Here is an 18,096-nt window from a genome sequence, read left to right on the forward strand (position 1 = left end):
CTCACATTTTCTTTTTTTAAATCATTTCTAAATCCTGACTACAAAATCTCTCCATGTAATAATTAAGAGTTAATCAATTTCTTACCCACGGAAGAAGGGATATAACTGGAAGAATTTCTTATATAAATCACTAATGGGACTGACTCTTTTTAAATAGAGGAAAACAACTACTTTTAAATACATGGAGAAAATATTTTTACTGCACAATATTCTTAGCTTTGCTTTCATGGGAAGCTCCCTCAAGAGATTTTAAAAATATTTTTGTCTTTCATTACTTATAATTTTTATTAACTGTAGACTCATATGCCATTCTAAAAAATAACACAGAGTTTCTTGTATACTTTACCCAGTTTCTCCCAATAACATTTTGCAGAATTGTAGTATAATACCACAAGGTATTGATATTGGGACAATTCATAAATCTTATTCACATTTTTCCAGTTTCACTTGCATTCCTTCCTGTGTCTGTTTGTGTATTTTAGTTGTGTAGAAACCTACATGTGTGCTGGTTGAGGTATCTACCATTAGAGTTAATACTGAACACTTCAATTATAAGATTCCCTCAGGATTTCCTTTGATGTTGCCCTCCATCTTATTCCATCTGCCCCATTCCTAATCCCTGGCAATCACTAGTCAGTAGTCAATGAACAAATAGACCAAAAAGGAGAGAAAAAAATGTCTGTTGAGAAAGACCTTAGAAATCTGTTGAATGGCAATCATTTCCCCAAATACTCAGATATGCAGAACATTACTGTAAAGTGAAAGTTATAGCCAAAATTATAAATGAATAATATAGTTAAGAACTTAATAAACCTACCTATTCAAATAACATTTCCTAAATTTCTACGATTGATACATATTTGTTACCAAGAAAAAAACTTAATATAAAGAAATATCCCCTTGCTTACCACCATACATGAAGAAAATTTATACTAAAATAAAACCAGCATGCACATGTATTAAATAATCATTATGTTATGAGAACTGCTACAAATCAGTCTTCAGAAAATGGTCCTAAAAGTTCTAATTAACACACATAATTAAAATCAAGCAAAAATATAAAATAAAAAAATATAATTATTTTGAAATAACCACAGTCTTAATGAATAATTGTGATTACTCTGAAAAGATATTTTTCCTCTAAACTATTTGAGAATAAGTTAGCAACCTGATGACCAATCCACCGCTGAATTCTTTCATGTGTATTTTCTAGAAACAGGACCTTCTCCTATAAAACCATAATAAAACCATAAAAATGAGAGAAGGGATATTGATGCAGTACTACCAACCACTCCTCAGACCACTTTAAATTTTGCCAACTATCCCAACAATGTCCTTCATAGTATAGAATAAACCACTAATATTTTACTAAGAAAAAAATACTCAGTTATACTCTAGGTTTGTTTTCCATCTTTATATCCTAAATTAAACACAGAAAGTATAAAACACTAAGTGCTCACTAAATTTGAGCTAAATTTGAAAGGATGCAAGGCAGTACCACCTATAATTAGGTAAGAGTCTCAAAAGGAAAAAGGAATTGAAACAAAAGCTTCATATTTTTTTTTGCAAAAGATCAAATAGCTAATAGTTAAAAACCTTAGAAGTGAAAATAAGTAATTTAGAGCTAATTCCACATTTTTAAAAAAGCCTAAAGCTTTCACAAATTTGCCAGATCCCAAGAGTTTAGATATAAAAATATAATTTCATCTTATATCAATTATACAAAAATTTATTGACAACACCCTAGGTATTAAGGATATTGTTTATAATCTTGTCTAAACTAAAAGAGAAAGAGAAAGACTTTTAAAAAAGTAATTATGGTAAAGTACCAGCTCATGAAAATCTAATGTCAGCGATAAATTCACTTTCACAGAGTAAAACGTACATCAAATAAACTTTATGTGTAATTCTAAGAGTGATCACAGAACTGAGAAAGAAACCGTAAGAATCAACAATTATATTCTAACCCTGAGATAAAGCCACATTCTAATGCATGAACTTCTGTGAAAGGGTGACAAAGGTGTGTGTGCACACACACATTTGCACACTGGAGAAAGAGAGAAACATATACATGCATATTTATTTAAACTTCAAAAAAAAACAAGTGAATAAATCAAGCTGAAGGGTTCAGTAACAATAAAATGGATAAAGAGATTTTACAAGATTCAAATAATGGAACAGTAGTCAAGAGGGAAGAATCTCAAACATATCACTTTGAGCAAAAGAAATCAGGCGTAAAAGAGCACTGTGCTTGATTCCTAATACTGTAAGAAATCATTTACTCACAATGAAATTCATAAATCTCATGTCAGCAAAATAATAGAATCGCTATCCAAAACTATGATGTACATGATGAAAGGAAAAATATACCATACATGGGGAACATATTATATAGGGTGCTATCCTAATTTGGAAACCAGGGAAGATCTCTTTGAAGAACTGACATGAACTCATGTCTGAAAAACAAGTTGAGAGGAAGGGAGGAAGGAAAGAAGGAAGAAAGGAAGGGAGGGAGGGAGGGAGGGAGGGAGGAAGGAAGGAAGGAAGGAAGGAAGGAAGGAAGGAAGGAAGGAAGGAAGGAAGGAAGGAAGGAAGGAAGAAGGGAAGGAAGGAAGGAAAGAAGGAAGAAAGGATGGAAGGAAGGAATGAGGGAAGGAAGGAAGGAAGGAAGGAATGAGAGGGAGAGGGAGGAAGGGAGGGAGGAAGGAAGGAAGGAAGGAAGGAAGGAAGGAAAGAAGGAAGAAGGGAAGGAAGGAAGGGAGAGGGAGGGAGAGAGGGAGGAAGGGAGGAAGGAGGGAAGGAAGGAAGGAAGGAGAGGGAGAGAGGGAGGAAGGAAGGAGGGAAGGAGGGAAGGAAGGAAGGAAGGAAGGAAGGAAGGAAGGAAGGAAGGAAGGAAGGAAGGAGGGAAGGAAGGAAGGAAGGAGGGAGGGAAGGAAGGAAGGAAGGAAGGAAGGAGAGGGAGAGAGGGAGAGAGGGAGGGGGGGAGGGGGGGAGGGAGGGAGGAAGGAAGGAAGGAAGGAAGGAAGGAAGGAAGGAAGGAAGGAAGGAAGGAAGGAAGGAAGGAAGGAAGGAAGGAAGGAAGGAAGGAAGGAAGGAAGGAAGGAAGGAAGGAAGAAGCAAGGAAGGAAGGAAGGAAGGAAGGAAGGAAGGAAGGAAGGAAGGAAAGAAGGAAGAAAGGAAGGAAGGAAGGAAGGAAGGAAGGAAGGAAGGAAGGAAGGAAGGAAGGAAGGAAGGAAGGAAGGAAGGAAGGAAGGAAGGAAGGAAGGAAGGAAGGAAGGAAGGAAGGAAGGAAGGAAGGAAGGAAGGAAGGAAGGAAGGAAGGAAGGAAGGAAGGAAGGAAGGAAGGAAGGAAGGAAGGAAGGAAGGAAGGAAGGAAGGAAGGAAGGAAGGAAGGAAGGAAGGAAGGAAGGAAAGAAGGAAGTTAGGAAGGAAGGAAGGAAGGAAGGAAGGAAGGAAGGAAGGAAGGAAGGAAGGAAGGAAGGAAGGAAGGAAGGAAGGAAGGAAGGAAGGAAGGAAGGAAGGAAGGAAGGAAGACTCAGTACTTGAAAAAATACTGGATGAGAAAATTGCTTTGGGTATGTAGGTAGGCCAGGAACTCAAATTCCACATGGCTAACCAAATTTCAAATCTGAAAGTTACACAGAGAGGGAGACTGACAGGTACTCTAAAACAATGTTAAGGAATCTGACCTTCAAGCAAAGGTCAACCAGAAGTCAGTAAGAATTTAGAAAAGGAATGAAAGGAACAGGTTTGTATTTTAAAAGAACTCTATCAAGAAAGCATGAAAAATGGATGGCACTGATGAAAAACAACATGAAAAATGGATGGGACTAGCAGGCGTTCAAGATGGTGGAGTGAGTAGAGTGGCGGAAATCTCCTCCCAAAACCACATATACTTTTGAAAATACAGCAAATACAAGTATTCCTAAAAGAGAGACCAGAAGATACAGAACAACAGCCAGGCTACATCTACATCTGTGAGAACTCAACATCTCACGAAGGGGGTAAGATACAAAACCGTGACCCAGCAAGACCCAAGTGCAACCCCCACCTGACCTCACCAGCAGAAGGAAAAGAATCAGAGTGGGGAGGGAGTGGAAGCACAGGACTGCTAAATAACAAGCCCAAGTAATATGCACCGGGAAGACATACACATTTCATTGTGTACTGGATATTAGAGAAAGAGAAGAGTAAAATCCGAGATGGAGATGGAGAGCAGGTCCCCACAGCCAGCTCCCCTGGGACAAAAGAAAATCAGGCACTTTAAAGTCTTAAACAGATAAAGATTGAAAAGGCAGACAAATCGTCCTGGCACACTCAGCCTAGCAGGCTAGGAATCATAAGGAACTTCAGGCGCCCTAACCCCCTGCGTGGGAATGCAGCTCCGAAGCACACACGGCAATAAGCAGCCTGCTGTTCATTCCTCGCTGCTGGCACTACAAGCAAACTGCCTGACACACTACTGCTGTGGACCAGCTGAGGAGCAGCCCCACTGACAGCAAACACAGAGTCTCCTTTCAGAGCACAGCTATGGGGAATAGACCCAGAGGCTGCCACCAGCATGCAGCTGCCGAGCACAGAAAGAGGAAGCCAGCGCAAAGTTCAAAAGGCATGAAGGGGCGCTATTCTCACAGAACACACACGACATGTCTGCGACTCCCCACAGTGCCCTAGCCAATCCCAAGGGCTGCCTGACACACAGTATCTCTGGGAATTAACCCAGAGACTGCTCCCTGTATATGGGTAATCAGCACAGATAGCGGAGAAGGGCACAGTGACCAGGAAGTAGGAAGGGACATTGTTCTCCCAGCTGACACATGCGCCAACCGGCAGCGATCAATTCTACACGTATGAAAAGGCAGAAGAACCTGGCCCGGTTCAAAATCACTCAAACAATGCCAGAGAGAGGGCCTGGAAGGATAGATATAAGCAATCATACTGAAAAAGAACTCAAAATAAACGTCATAACCATGCTGATGGAGCTGACAAGAAATATGCAAGAGCTAAGCGATGAAGTCCAGAAAGAGATAACAGAAATCAATCAATCAACAGAAGGACTTAAGAGCAGAGTGCATGAGGTGCAAGAGACTGTTAATGGAATAGAAATCAGAGAACAGGAACACAGAGAGCTGAGGCAGAGAGAGATAAAAGGATCTCTAGCAATGAAAGAATATTAAGAGAACTGTGTGAAAAATCCAAAGAGAACAATATTCACGTAATAGTGGTACCAGAAGAAGAAGAGAGAAATAAAGGGATAGAGAGTGTCTTTGAAGAAATAATCGCTGAAAATTTCCCCAAGCTGGGGAAATGAATACTATCTCAGACAATGGAATCCCACAGAACTCCCAACAAAAGGGACCAAAGGAGGACAACAGCAAGACACAAAATAATTAAAGTGACAAAGATCAAAGATAAGGACAGGCTATTAAAGGCAGCAAGACAGAGAAAAAAAATCACCTACAAAGAAAAACTATCAGGCTATCATCACACTTCTCAACAGAAACCTTACAGGCCAGAATATAATGGTATGATATATTTAGTGCAATGAAACAGAAGACCCTTGAACCAAGGATTCTGTATCCAGCACGATTATCATTTAAATTTCAAGGAGGGATTAAACAATTTCCAGATCAAAAGTTGAGGGAATCTGCCCCCCACAAACAACCTCTACAGGGTATTTTAAAGAGACTGCTCTAGATGAAAGCACTCCTAAGGCTAAATAGATGTCAGCAGAGAAAATAAAATCACAGCAAAGAAAGCAGAACAACCAAACACTAACTAAAGGCAAAAAATAAAATCAGCTATTCACAAAAGCAGTCAAGGCAAACACAGAAGAGTACAGAATAAAACACCTAACATATAAAGAGTGGAGGAGGAAGAATAAGAAGGGTGAGAAATAAAGAATCATCAGACTGTGTTTATAATGGCATAATAAGTAAGTTGAAGTTAGACGGTTGCATAGTAAAGAAGCTCCTCTTGAATCTTTGGTAACCAAGAATCCAAAGCCTACAATGGTAATAAGTACATATCTATCAATAATTACCATAATGTAAATGGACTGAATGCACCAATCAAAAGACACAGAGTAATAGAATGGATGAAAAAGCAAGACCCATCTCTATGCTGCTTACAAGAGACTCAACTCAAACCCAAAGACATACCCAGACTAAAAATGAAGGTATGGAAAAAGATATTTCATGCAAACAATAGGGAGAAAAAAGCAGGTGTAGCAGTACTTGTATCAGACAAAACAGACTTCAAAATAAAGAAAGTAACAAGAGATAAAGAAGGACATTACATAACGATAAAGGGGTCAGTAAAAAAGAGGCTATAAACATTATAAATATCCATGTACCCAACACAGGAACACCAACATATGGAAATCAAATACTAAGAAAATTAAAGGAGGAAACAGAAGGCAATGCATCCATTTTAGGAGACTTCAACACACCACTCACTCCAAAGGACAGTTCAACCACAGAGAAAATAAGTAAGGACACAGAGGCACTGAACACACTAGAACAAATGGACCCTAACAGACATCTACAGAACTCTACACACAAAAGCAGCAGGATACACGGTCTTCTCAAGTGCACATGGAACATTTATCAGAATAGACCACATACTAGGCCACAAAAAGAGCCTAGTAAATTCAAAAAGACTGAAATTGTCCCAACCAACTTTTCAGATCACAAAGGTATGAAACTAAAAATAAACTGTACAAAGAAAACAAAAAAGCTCATAAACACATGGAAGTTTATTTAACAACTTGCTCCTAAATAATCAGACCAAACTAAAACAGAGATAAAGCACTATATGGAGACAAAGGACCACAACAGCACAACGCCCCAACTTTTGTGGGACGCATAAAAGTTCTACCTTAAAGAAGGTAGAACAATCCCAAATGAATAGTCTAAAGTCACAATTATGGAAACTGGAAAAAGAATAACAAACGAGGCCAAGAGTCAGCAGAAGGAGGGATGTAATAAAGATCAGAGAAGAAATAAATAAAATTGAGAAGATTAAAACACTAGAAAAAAATCAAGGAAACCGAGAGCTATTTCTTGGAGAAAATAAACAAAATAGACAACCTTCCAGCCAGACTTAAGAGAAAGAGAATCTACACACATAAACAAAATCAGAAATGAGAATGGCAAAATCACAATGGACACAACAGAAATACAAAGAATTATTAGAGAATACTATGAAAATACATATGCTAACACACTGGACAACCTAAAAGAAATGGACAACTTTCTGGAAAAATATGATGTTCAAAGACTGACCAAGGAAGAAACAGAAAATCGAAACAGACCAATTAATTACCAGCAACAAATTTGAATTGGTAATCAAAAAATTACCCAAGAACAAAAGCCTCGGACCAGATGGATTTACTGCTGAATTTTATCAGACATTAAAAGAAGGCATAATACCCATTTTCCTTAAAGTTTTCCAAAAAACAGAAGAGGAGGGAATACTTCCAAACTCATTCTATGAAGCCAGCATCACTCTAATACCAAACAAGGCAAAGAACCCACAAAAACAGAAAATTACAGACCAATATCCCTGATGAACATAGATACACAAATACTCAACAGAATATTAGCAAATCAAATTCAAAAATACATCAAGAGGATCATACACCATGATCAAGTGGGATTCAACTCAGGGATGCAAAATCCATCAAGATCATCCTCACATCAACAAAAAGGATAAAAACCACATGATCGAGAAGCCAAGATGGTGGCGTGAGTAGAGCAGTGGAAATCTCCTCCTAAAACCATATATATTTTTGAAAATACAACAAATACAACTCTCCTTAAAAGAGAGACCAGAAGATATAGGACAACAGCAAGGCTATATCTACATGTGCGAGAACCCAGCACCTCATGAAGTGGGTAAGTTACAGGCCGCAGCTGAGTGGGACCCAAGAGCCCCTCACCCCAGCTCCCGGACAGAGGAGAGGAGTAGGAGCGGGGAGGGAGAGGGAGCCCAGGACTGCTAAATACCCAGCCCTAGCCATCTGTACTGGGAGTGCAGACACACAGTGCGTGGAGTGCTGGATACTAGTGGAATGGGACAGCAAAATCTGCAAACGCAGCCGGCACCCCTAGGACAAAGAAAAGCAAGTACTTCTTGAAAATCTTAAAGGGACAGGGACCCCACAGCTGGACGAAAGCGTCCCAGGATACTTAGCCCAGGAGCTGGGAATCCAGGAGAACTTTGGGTGCCCTAACCCCCTTGACAGCAGCACAGCTCTGAGGCCCCTCATGGCGATAAATAGCCTCCTGCCCATTCCCCCTCCAACAAGGCTCAACCATAGCACAGCAGCAGCCTGAGAGCAGCTACACTCACAGGAACCGCAGAGCTTACTCAAAAGAGGCCGAGCAAGAATCAAAGACTCCGTCTGCGCACAGTTGCCCAGCAAAAGCCGCTAGGGGTTGCTGTTCTCCCAGGAGAGGAAGGTCACAAACTAGCAAGAAGGGACGTTCTCCCAGCTGACACATGCACCAGCTCCCCACAACTAGCTCTATCGCCATGAAAACGCAGAAGAATTTGATACAGACCAAAATCACAGAGACGACCCCTGAGAAGGAGCTTGGAGAGATAGACCTAACCAATCTCCCTGAAAAAGAATAAAAAATAAAGGTCAGAACGATGCTGACGGAGCTGCAGAGAAAAATGCAAGAGCTAATGGACAAAGTAGGGAGGGAGACTACAGAAAAAAACAATCTCTGGAAGGATTTAAAAACAGAATGAATGAGATGCAAGAGGCCACTGATGGAATAGAAACCAGAGAAGAGCAACACATAGAAGCTGATGCAGAGAGAGATAAAAGGATCTCCAGGAATGAAACAATGTAAGAAGAACTGTGTGACCAATCCAAATGGAACAATATCCACATTATAGGGGTACCAGAAGAAGAAAAGAGAGAAAAAGGGATAGAAAGTGTATTTGAAGAAATAATTGCTGAAATATTCCCCAAACTGGGGGAGGAAATAGTCGCTCAGACCACAGAAATACACAGAACTCCCAACAGAAGGGACCCAAGGAAAACAACATCAAGACACAGAATAATTAAAATGGCAAAGATTAAGGACAAGGACAGAGTTTAAAAGGCAGCTAGAGAGAGGAAAAAGGTCACTTACAAAGGAAAACCCATCAGGCTATCATCAGACTTCTCAACAGAAACCTTACAGGCCAGAAGAGAATGGCATTATATATTTAATGCAATCAAAGACAAGGGCCTTGAACCAAGAATACTGTATCCAGCATGATTATTATTTAAATATCAAGGAGGGATTAAACAATTCCCAGACAAACAAAAGGTGAGGGAATTTGCCTCCCACAAACCACCTCTACAGGGTATTTTAGAGGGACTGCTCTAGATGGGAGTACTCCTAAGACTAAATACATGTCACCAGGGAAAACAAAATCACAGCAAAGAAAGTAGACCAACCAAATACTAACTAAAGGCAAAAAATAAAACCAACTACCCACAAAAGCAGTCACAGGAAACAAAAAAGAGTGCAAAATAAAACACCTAACATATAAAGAATGGAGGAGGAGGAATAAAAAGGGAAATAAATAAAGAATTATCAGACTGTGTTTATAATGGCTTAATAAATGAGTTAAGTTAGATGGTTAGATAGTAAAGAAGCTAACCTTGAACCTTTGGTAACCACGAACCTAAAGCCTCCAATGGCAATAAGTACATATCTTTCAATAATCACCCTAAATGTAAATGGACTGAATGCACCAATCAAAAGACACAGAGTAATAGAATGGATAAAAAAGCAAGACCCATCTATATGCTGCTTAGAAGAGACACCTTAAACCCAAAGACATGCACAGACTAAAAGTCAAGGGATGGAAAAAGATATTTCATGCAAACAACAAGGAGAAAAAAGCAGGTGTTGCAGTACTAGTATCAGACAAAATAGACTTCAAAACAAAGAAAGTAAGAAGAGATAAAGAAGGACATTACATAATCATAAAGGGCTCAGTCCAACAAGAGGATATAACCATTATAAATATATATGCACCCAAGACAGGAGCACCAGCATATGTGAAACAAGCACTAACAGAATTAAAGGAGGAAATAGAATGCAATGCACTCATTATACAAAACTTCAACACACCACTCACTCCAAAGAACTGATTCACCAAACAAAAAATAAGTAAGGACACAGAGGCACTGAACAGCACACTAGAACAAATGGACCTAACAGACATCTATAAAACTCTACATCTAAAAGCAGCAGGATACACATTCTTCTCAAGTGCACATGGAACATTCTCCAGAATAGACCACATTCTAGGCCACAAAAAGAGCCTCAGTAAATTCAAAAACATTGAAATTCTACCAACCAACTTTTCAGACCACAAAGGTATAAAACTAGAAATAAATTGTACAAAGAAAGCAAAAAGGCCCACAAACACATGAAGGCTTAACAACATGCTCCTAAATAATCAATGGATCAACGAACAAATTAAAATAGATCAACCAATATATGGAAACAAATGACAACAACACAAAGCCCCAACTTCTGTGGGACGCAGCAAAAGCAGTCTTAAGAATAAAGTAAATAGCAAACCAGGCATATTTAAAGAAGGAAGAACAATCCCAAAGGAATAGCTGAACGTTACAATTATCGAAATTGTAAAAAAGAAGAACAAATGAGGCCTAAAGTCAGGAGAAGTAGGGACATAATAAAGATCAGAGAAGAAATAGATAAAATTGAGAAGAATGAAAGAATAGAAAAAATCAATGGAACTAAGAGCTGGTTGTTTGAGAAAATAAACAGATAAGCATCTAGCCAGACTTATTAAGAGAAAAAGAGAATCAACACACATCAACAGAATCAGAAACAAGAAAAGAAAAATTATGATGGACCCCACAGAAATACAAAGAACTATTATGAAAACCTATATGCTAACAAGCTGAAAAACCTAGAAGAAATGGACAACTTACTAGAAAAATACAACCTTTCAAGACTGACCAAGGAAGAAACAGAAAATATAAACAAACTAATAACCAGAAAAGAAATTGACTCGGTAATCAAAAAACTACTGAAGAACAAACAAAACCCCAGGGCCAGATGTATTTACTTTGTAATTTTATCAGACATACAGAGAAGACATAATGAGAAGGTCTCCTTAAAGTTTTCCAAAAAATAGAAGAGGAGGGAATACTCGCAAACTCATTCTATAAAGCCAACATCACCCTAATACCAAAACCAGGCAAAGACCACAACAAAAAAGAAAATTACAGACCCATATCCCTGATGAACGTTGATGTAAAAATACTCAACAAAATATTAGCAAACCGAATTCAAAAATACATCAAAAGGATCATACACCATGACCAAGTGGGATTCATCCCAGGGATGTAAGGATAGTACAACATCCGAAAATCCATCAACATCATCCAACACATCAACAAAAAGAAGGACAAAAACCACATGATCATCTCCATAGATGCTGAAAAAGCATTCAACAAAATTCAAATCCCTTCATGACTGACCAAGGAAGAAACAGAAAATATAAACAAACTAATAACCAGAAAAGAAATTGACTCGGTAATCAAAAAACTACTGAAGAACAAACAAAACCCCAGGGCCAGATGTATTTACTTTGTAATTTTATCAGACATACATGATAAAAACACTTCATGATAAAAACACTCAACAAAATGGGCACAGAGCGCAAGTACCTCAACATAATAAAGGCCATATATGATAAATCCACAGCCAACATTATAATCAACATAGAGAAGCTGAAAGCTTTTCCTCTGAGATTGGGTACAAAACAGGGATGCACACTCTCCCCACTGTTATTCAACATAGTACTGAAGGTCCCAGCCATGGCAATTAGACAAAACAAAGAAATACAAGGAATCCAGATTGGTAAAGAAGAAGTTAAACTGTCACTATTTGCAGATGACATGATATTGTACATAAAAAACCCTAAAGACTCCATTCAAAAACTAGCTAGAACTAATATAGGAATTCAGCGAAGTTGAAGGATACAAAATTAATACGCAGAAATCTGTGGCTTTCCTATACACTAACAATGAACTAATAGAAAGAGAAATCAGGAAAACAATTCCATTCACAATTGCATCTAAAAGAGTAAAATACCTAGGAATAAACCTAACCAAGGAAGTGAAAGACCTATACCCTGAAAACTATAAGACAGTCTTAGGGGAATTAAAGAGGACACTAACAAATGGAAACTCATCCCATGCTCCTGGCTAAAAAGAACTAATATTGCCAAAATGGCCATCTTGTGCAAAGCAATATACAGATTCAATGCAATCCCTATCAAATTACCAACAGTATTCTTCAATGAAATGGAACAAATACTTCAAAAATTCATATGAAACCACCAAAGACCCCGAAATAGCCAAAACAATCCTGAGAAGGAAGAATAAAGTGGGGGGATCTCGCTTCCCAACTTCAAGCTCTGTGACAAAGCCACAGTAATCAAGACAATTTGGTACTGGCACAAGAACAGACCCACAGACCAGTGGAACAGATTAGATACTCCAGACATTAACCCAAATATATATGGTCAATTAATATTCGATAAAGGAGCCATGGACATATAATGAGGAAATGACAGTCTCTTCAACAGATGGTGCTGGCAAAACTGGACAGCTTCATGTAAGAGAATGAAACTGGATCAGCGTCTAACCCCATACACAAAAGTAAATTCAAAATGGATCAAAGACCTGAATGTAAGTCATGAAACAATAAAAGTCTTAGAAAAAAACATAGGCAAAAATCTTTTGGATATAAACATGAGCAACTTCTTCATGAACATACCTCCCCGGGCAAGGGAAACAAAAGCAAAAATGAATAAGTGGGACTATGTCAAGCTGAAAAGCTTCTGTACAGCAAAGGACATCACCAATAGAACAAAAAAGGTACCCTACAGTATGGGAGAATATAGTCATAAATGACAGATCCGATAAAGGGTTGACATCCAAAATATATAAAGAGTTCATGGACCTCAATAAACAAAAAGCAAATACTCCAATAAAAAAATGGGCAGAGGAGCTGAACAGACACTTCTCCAAAGAAGAAATTCAGATGGCCAAGAGACACATGAAAAGATGCTCCACCTCCCTAATCATCAGAGAAATGCAAATTAAAACCACAATGAGATATCATCTCACACCAGTAAGGATCGCCACCATCCAAAAGACAAACAAAAACAAACGTTGCCGAGGTTGTGGAAAAAGGGGAACCCTCCTACACTGCTGGTGGGAATGTAAATTAGTTCAACCATAGTGGAAAACAGTTGGAGGTTCCTTACAAAGCTCAAAATAGACATACCATTTGACCCAGGAATTTCACTTCTAGGGAGTCACCCTAAGAATGCAGCAGCCCCTTTTGAAAAAGATAGATGCACCCCTATGTTTATCGCAGCACTATTTACACTAGCCAAGAAATGGAAGCAACCTAAGTGTTCATCAGTAGGTGAACGGATAAAGAAGACGTGGTATATATGCACAATGACATATTATTCAGCCATAAGAAGAAAACAAATCCTGCCATTTCAACAACATGGATGGAGCTAGAGGGTATTATGCTCAGTGAAATAAGCCAGGCGGAGAAAGACAAGTACCAAATGATTTCACTCATATGTGGAGTATAAGAACAAAGAAAAACTGAAGGAACAAAACAGCAGCAGAATCACAGAACCCAAGAATGGACTAAGAGTTACCAAAGGGAAAGGAACAGGGGAGGATGGGTGGGAAGGAAGGGATAAGGGCGGGGAAAAAGAAAGGCAGCATTACGATTAGCATGTATAATGTGGGGGGTGTGGCACAGGGAGGGTGTACAACACAGAGAAGACAAGTTGTGATTCTACAGAATCTTACTATACTCATGGACAGTAACTGCAATGGGGTTTGCGGGGGGGGGGACTTGAAGGGGGAAGCCCAGTAAACATAATATTCTTCATATAATTGTAGATTAATGATAACAAAATTTTTTTAAAAACCACATGATCATCACCACAGATGCGGAAAAAGCATTCGACAAAATTCAACATCCGTTCATGATAAAAACTCTGAACAAAATGGGTATAGAGAGCAAGTACCTCAACATTATAAAGGCCATATATGACAAACCCAAGGCCAACATCATCCTGAACAGCAAGAAGCTGAAAGCTTTTCACCTAAGACCAGGAACAAGACAGGGATGCCTACTCTTCCCACTTTTATTCAACATAGTTCTGGAGGTCCCAGGCACAGCAATCAGACAAGACAAAGAAATAAAAGGCATACAGATTGGTAAGGAAGAAGTCAAACTGTCCTGTTTGCAGATGACATGATATTATACATAAAAAACCCTAAAGACTCTATTCCAAAACTACTAGAACTAATATCTGAATTCAGAAAAGTTGCAGTATGCACAATTAATACACAGAAATCTGTTGCATTCCTATACACAAACGATGAACTAGCAGAAAAAGAAATCAGGTAAACTATTCCATTCACAATTGCATCGAAAAGAATAAAATACCTAGGAATAAACCTAACCAAAGAAGTGAAAGACCTTATACCCTGAAAACTATAAGACACTCTTAAGAGCAACTAAAGAGGACACTAACAAATGGAAATTCATTCCATTCTCTTGGGTAGTTAGAATTAATATTGTCAAAATGGCCATCCTGCCTAAAGCAATGTACAGATTCAATGAAATCCCTATCAAAATACTGACAGCATTCTTCAATGAACTGGAGCAAATAGTTCTAATATTCATACGGAACCACAAAAGACTCTAAATAGCCAAAGCAATCCTGAGGAGGAAGAATAAAGCACGGGGGCATCTCACTTCCCAACTTCAAGCTCTACTACAACGCCACAGTAATCAAGACAATTTGGTACAGGCACGAGAACAGACACAGAGGCCAGTGGAACAGAATAGAGAGTCCAGATATTAAACCTAGCACATATGGTCTATTAATATACGATAAAGGAGCCATCATATACAATGGGGAAATGACTGCCTATTCAGCAGCTGGTGTTGGCAGAATTGGACAGCTACATGTAAGAGAATGAAACTGGATTATTGTCTAACCCCATACCCAAAAGTAAACTCAAAATGAATCAAAAGTCTGAATGTAAGTCATGAAACCATAAAACTCTTAGAAAAAAAACTTAGGCAAAAATCTCTTGGACATAAAACATGAACAACTTCTTCATGAACGTATCTCCCTGGGCAAGGGAAACAAAAGCAAAAATGAACAAGTGTGATTATATCAAGGTGAAAAGCATCTGTACAGCAAAGGACACCATCAGAGAAGAAAAAGACATCTTACAGTATGGGAGCATATATTCATATATGACATATCTGATAAGGGGTTGACATTCAAAATATATAAAGAGCTGATGCACCTCAACAAACAAAAAAGCAAATAATCTAATTAAAAAATGGGCAGAGGATCTGAACAGACACTTCTCCAAAGAAGAAATTCAGATGGATAATAGGTACATGAAAAGATGCTCCACATCACGTGAATCATCAGAGAAATGCAAATTAAAACCACAGTGAGATATCATCTCACACCAGTAAGGATCGCCACTATCCAAAAGACCAAAAGACAAACAACAACAAACGTTGGCGAGGATGTGGAGAAAGGGGTACCCTCCTGCACTGCTGGTGGGAATGTAAATTAGTTCAACCTTTGTGGAAAGCAATATGGAGGTTCCTCAAAAAACTTAAAATAGAAATACCATTTGACCCAGGAATTCCACTCCTAGGAATTTACCCTAAGAATGCAGTTTCCCAGTTTCAAAAAGACATTTGAACCCCTATGTTTATTGCAGCACTATTTACAATAGCCAAGAAATGGAAGTAACCTAAGTGTCCTTCAATAGATGAATGGATAAAGAAGTGTTACATATACACAATGGAATATTATTCAGCCATAAGAAGAAAACAAATCCTACCATTTGCAACAACATGGATGGAGCTAGAAGGTATTATGCTCAGTGAAATAAGCCAGGCAGAGAAAGGCAAGTACCAAATGATTTCACTCATATGTGGAGTATAAGAACAAAGAAAAAACTGAAGGAACAAAACAGCAGCAGAATCACAGAACCCAAGAATGTATTAACAGTTACCAGAGGGAAAGGACTGGGGAGGATAGGTGGGAAGGGAGGAATAAGGGGGAAAAAGGGGCATTATGATTAGCACACATAATGTAGGAGATGGCACGGAGAAGGCAGTATAACACAGAGAAGACAAGTAGTGGTTCTATAGCATCTTAGTATGCTGATGGACAGTGACTGTAATGGGGTATGTGGTGGGGACTTGATAATGGGTGCAGTCTAGTAAACATAATGTTGCTCATGTAATTGTACATTAATGATGTAAAAAAAAAAAAGGATGGGACTGAGAAAAACAAAAGGCAGAGAGGCCTTTTGACTAGGCAAAGAATGATGATGGCCTCACTCAGAATGGTAGTAATAAACATGTGAAGAGGTAGACATTTTAAAGGACACCACCAAAATCCATAGTACATATTGTTTTCATCTTACAAATAAGGAAACTCAGGCTCAAAAATGCCATATACTTTCCCTAAATGAAGCAATTCATCAAATGCCATACCTAAGATCAGATGGCAGCTCTATTTCATGCAACAATCAAAGCAACATTCTCAAAATTAAAATTAACAAAATGTATTGAAAATTACCTGTTTATGATGAACTAGCTGCTTTCTGATTTTCCTGGAATACAATCTATCAAGGCTACTGCTGCTTTTGGAAGACCTATTTACACTCTGTGTGTGCAGATTATTGTTAATAAAACTCCACTGGTTACCTACAGGGCAAAGAAACGTTTAATGAATAATTCTGTTAAATGTGATTTTAAAGTACTTTTCATACCAAGAAAACACAAAACAATAAATGTATTGATCGTGACAAGTAGTTTTGAAGAAAATTAAGGAAACCAGTTTTGACAAACTGCTAGATTTGACCCTAGAAGGGTTAATAATGTAGACTTTCAATGATTTCAGGCTACAATTTCCTATCTTCTATCTCCACAATTGTTTAAGATTAGCCTTTTTACAACAGACCTTTGATAATGTCACTTAATCCAAACCACACCAAATATTAACTACTGCCTATTTCAAACTCATGCTTTTGTGCAGGATCTAAAAATGGGTACTCAATAATCTGACTTAACAACTGCAAAAATGAAGTTAAACTATTCAAAAACCATGCTGTGTAAGCTCTACTTATGCTCACTTTTTGGAATTTGTCCAGACTATTCTTTAAGTATCATTCTTGTGCCCAACTGAGGCTCAATACCATATTTTACCCATCTCCAGTGATTTGGTCTTGTCTCCTTAACCTAAAGACATCTTTTCCTATTCTCTACTATCCATTTGTCAAGTTAGTTCAAAGTCTGCAAACCCTAAAAACAGTCTTCCACTAATGTGTTCCCACAGCATCTGAATTATATAAATAAAAACTTAGATATCCAATATTGTTATATTCCAACTTCATATTGTAGTTATATTTAATTGTCTTACTTTGTATAACTGAAGAAAATGACTCAATGTTTAAAAAATATATATGACAAATTCCCTGTACATGAAAAGAATCCCCCACTCTCCTGCCAAACATAATGTGTATGCCGTAAATAACTGATCCACATATAAAAAAACATTTCAAGGGATCTTTTTTTCATATTAGAATCCTGATGATGTATAAAATTCTGTATTTTATAGCACCTAATGCCTGTATTTAGGTATTAGATGTAGCCATTTCAAATCCTTTATGAAAAGTCTTGGTAATTTGGAAAAAGGGGAGAAGAAAAATTTATCTTGCATTTGAATTCCTTTAATTTTTAAAAAGTTCTATGCCTCAAGCTTGTGGAGAAAGATTACAACTCAAAACAAATCTGAGCATTTTCGTACTTAAGCATATGAGACATTTGCAGTTAATTAGTAGAACTATATAATGGCAAGTGGAATGATACTCTATACTAAAATAAGATACAACTACACCAGCTCTTCACATATTTTCTACTCTTACTTCATGTATATGTATGTTGTTATAATGTTACTATA

General features: G+C 38.0%; 1 protein-coding gene across 16 annotated transcripts in view; it reads right to left on the minus strand.

The window, feature by feature from the left end:
• The window catches only part of BIRC6 (baculoviral IAP repeat containing 6), a 268,324-nt gene that overhangs the window by 158,253 nt on the left and 91,975 nt on the right, over positions 1 to 18,096 (minus strand). For all 16 annotated transcript variants that reach the window (XR_012121905.1, XR_012121902.1, XR_012121903.1 and 13 more), the window contains one exon: positions 16,714 to 16,841. Coding sequence is in view for 13 of the 16 variants with exons in the window: in XM_073214568.1 (XP_073070669.1) it covers positions 16,714 to 16,841 (128 nt within the window). In the remaining 3 variants the exon portion in view is untranslated. The remainder of the gene's footprint in view (positions 1 to 16,713; positions 16,842 to 18,096) is intronic.

The sequence above is a fragment of the Manis javanica genome, chromosome 1, assembly GCF_040802235.1.
Source record: "Manis javanica isolate MJ-LG chromosome 1, MJ_LKY, whole genome shotgun sequence".
Lineage (NCBI taxonomy): Eukaryota > Metazoa > Chordata > Mammalia > Pholidota > Manidae > Manis > Manis javanica.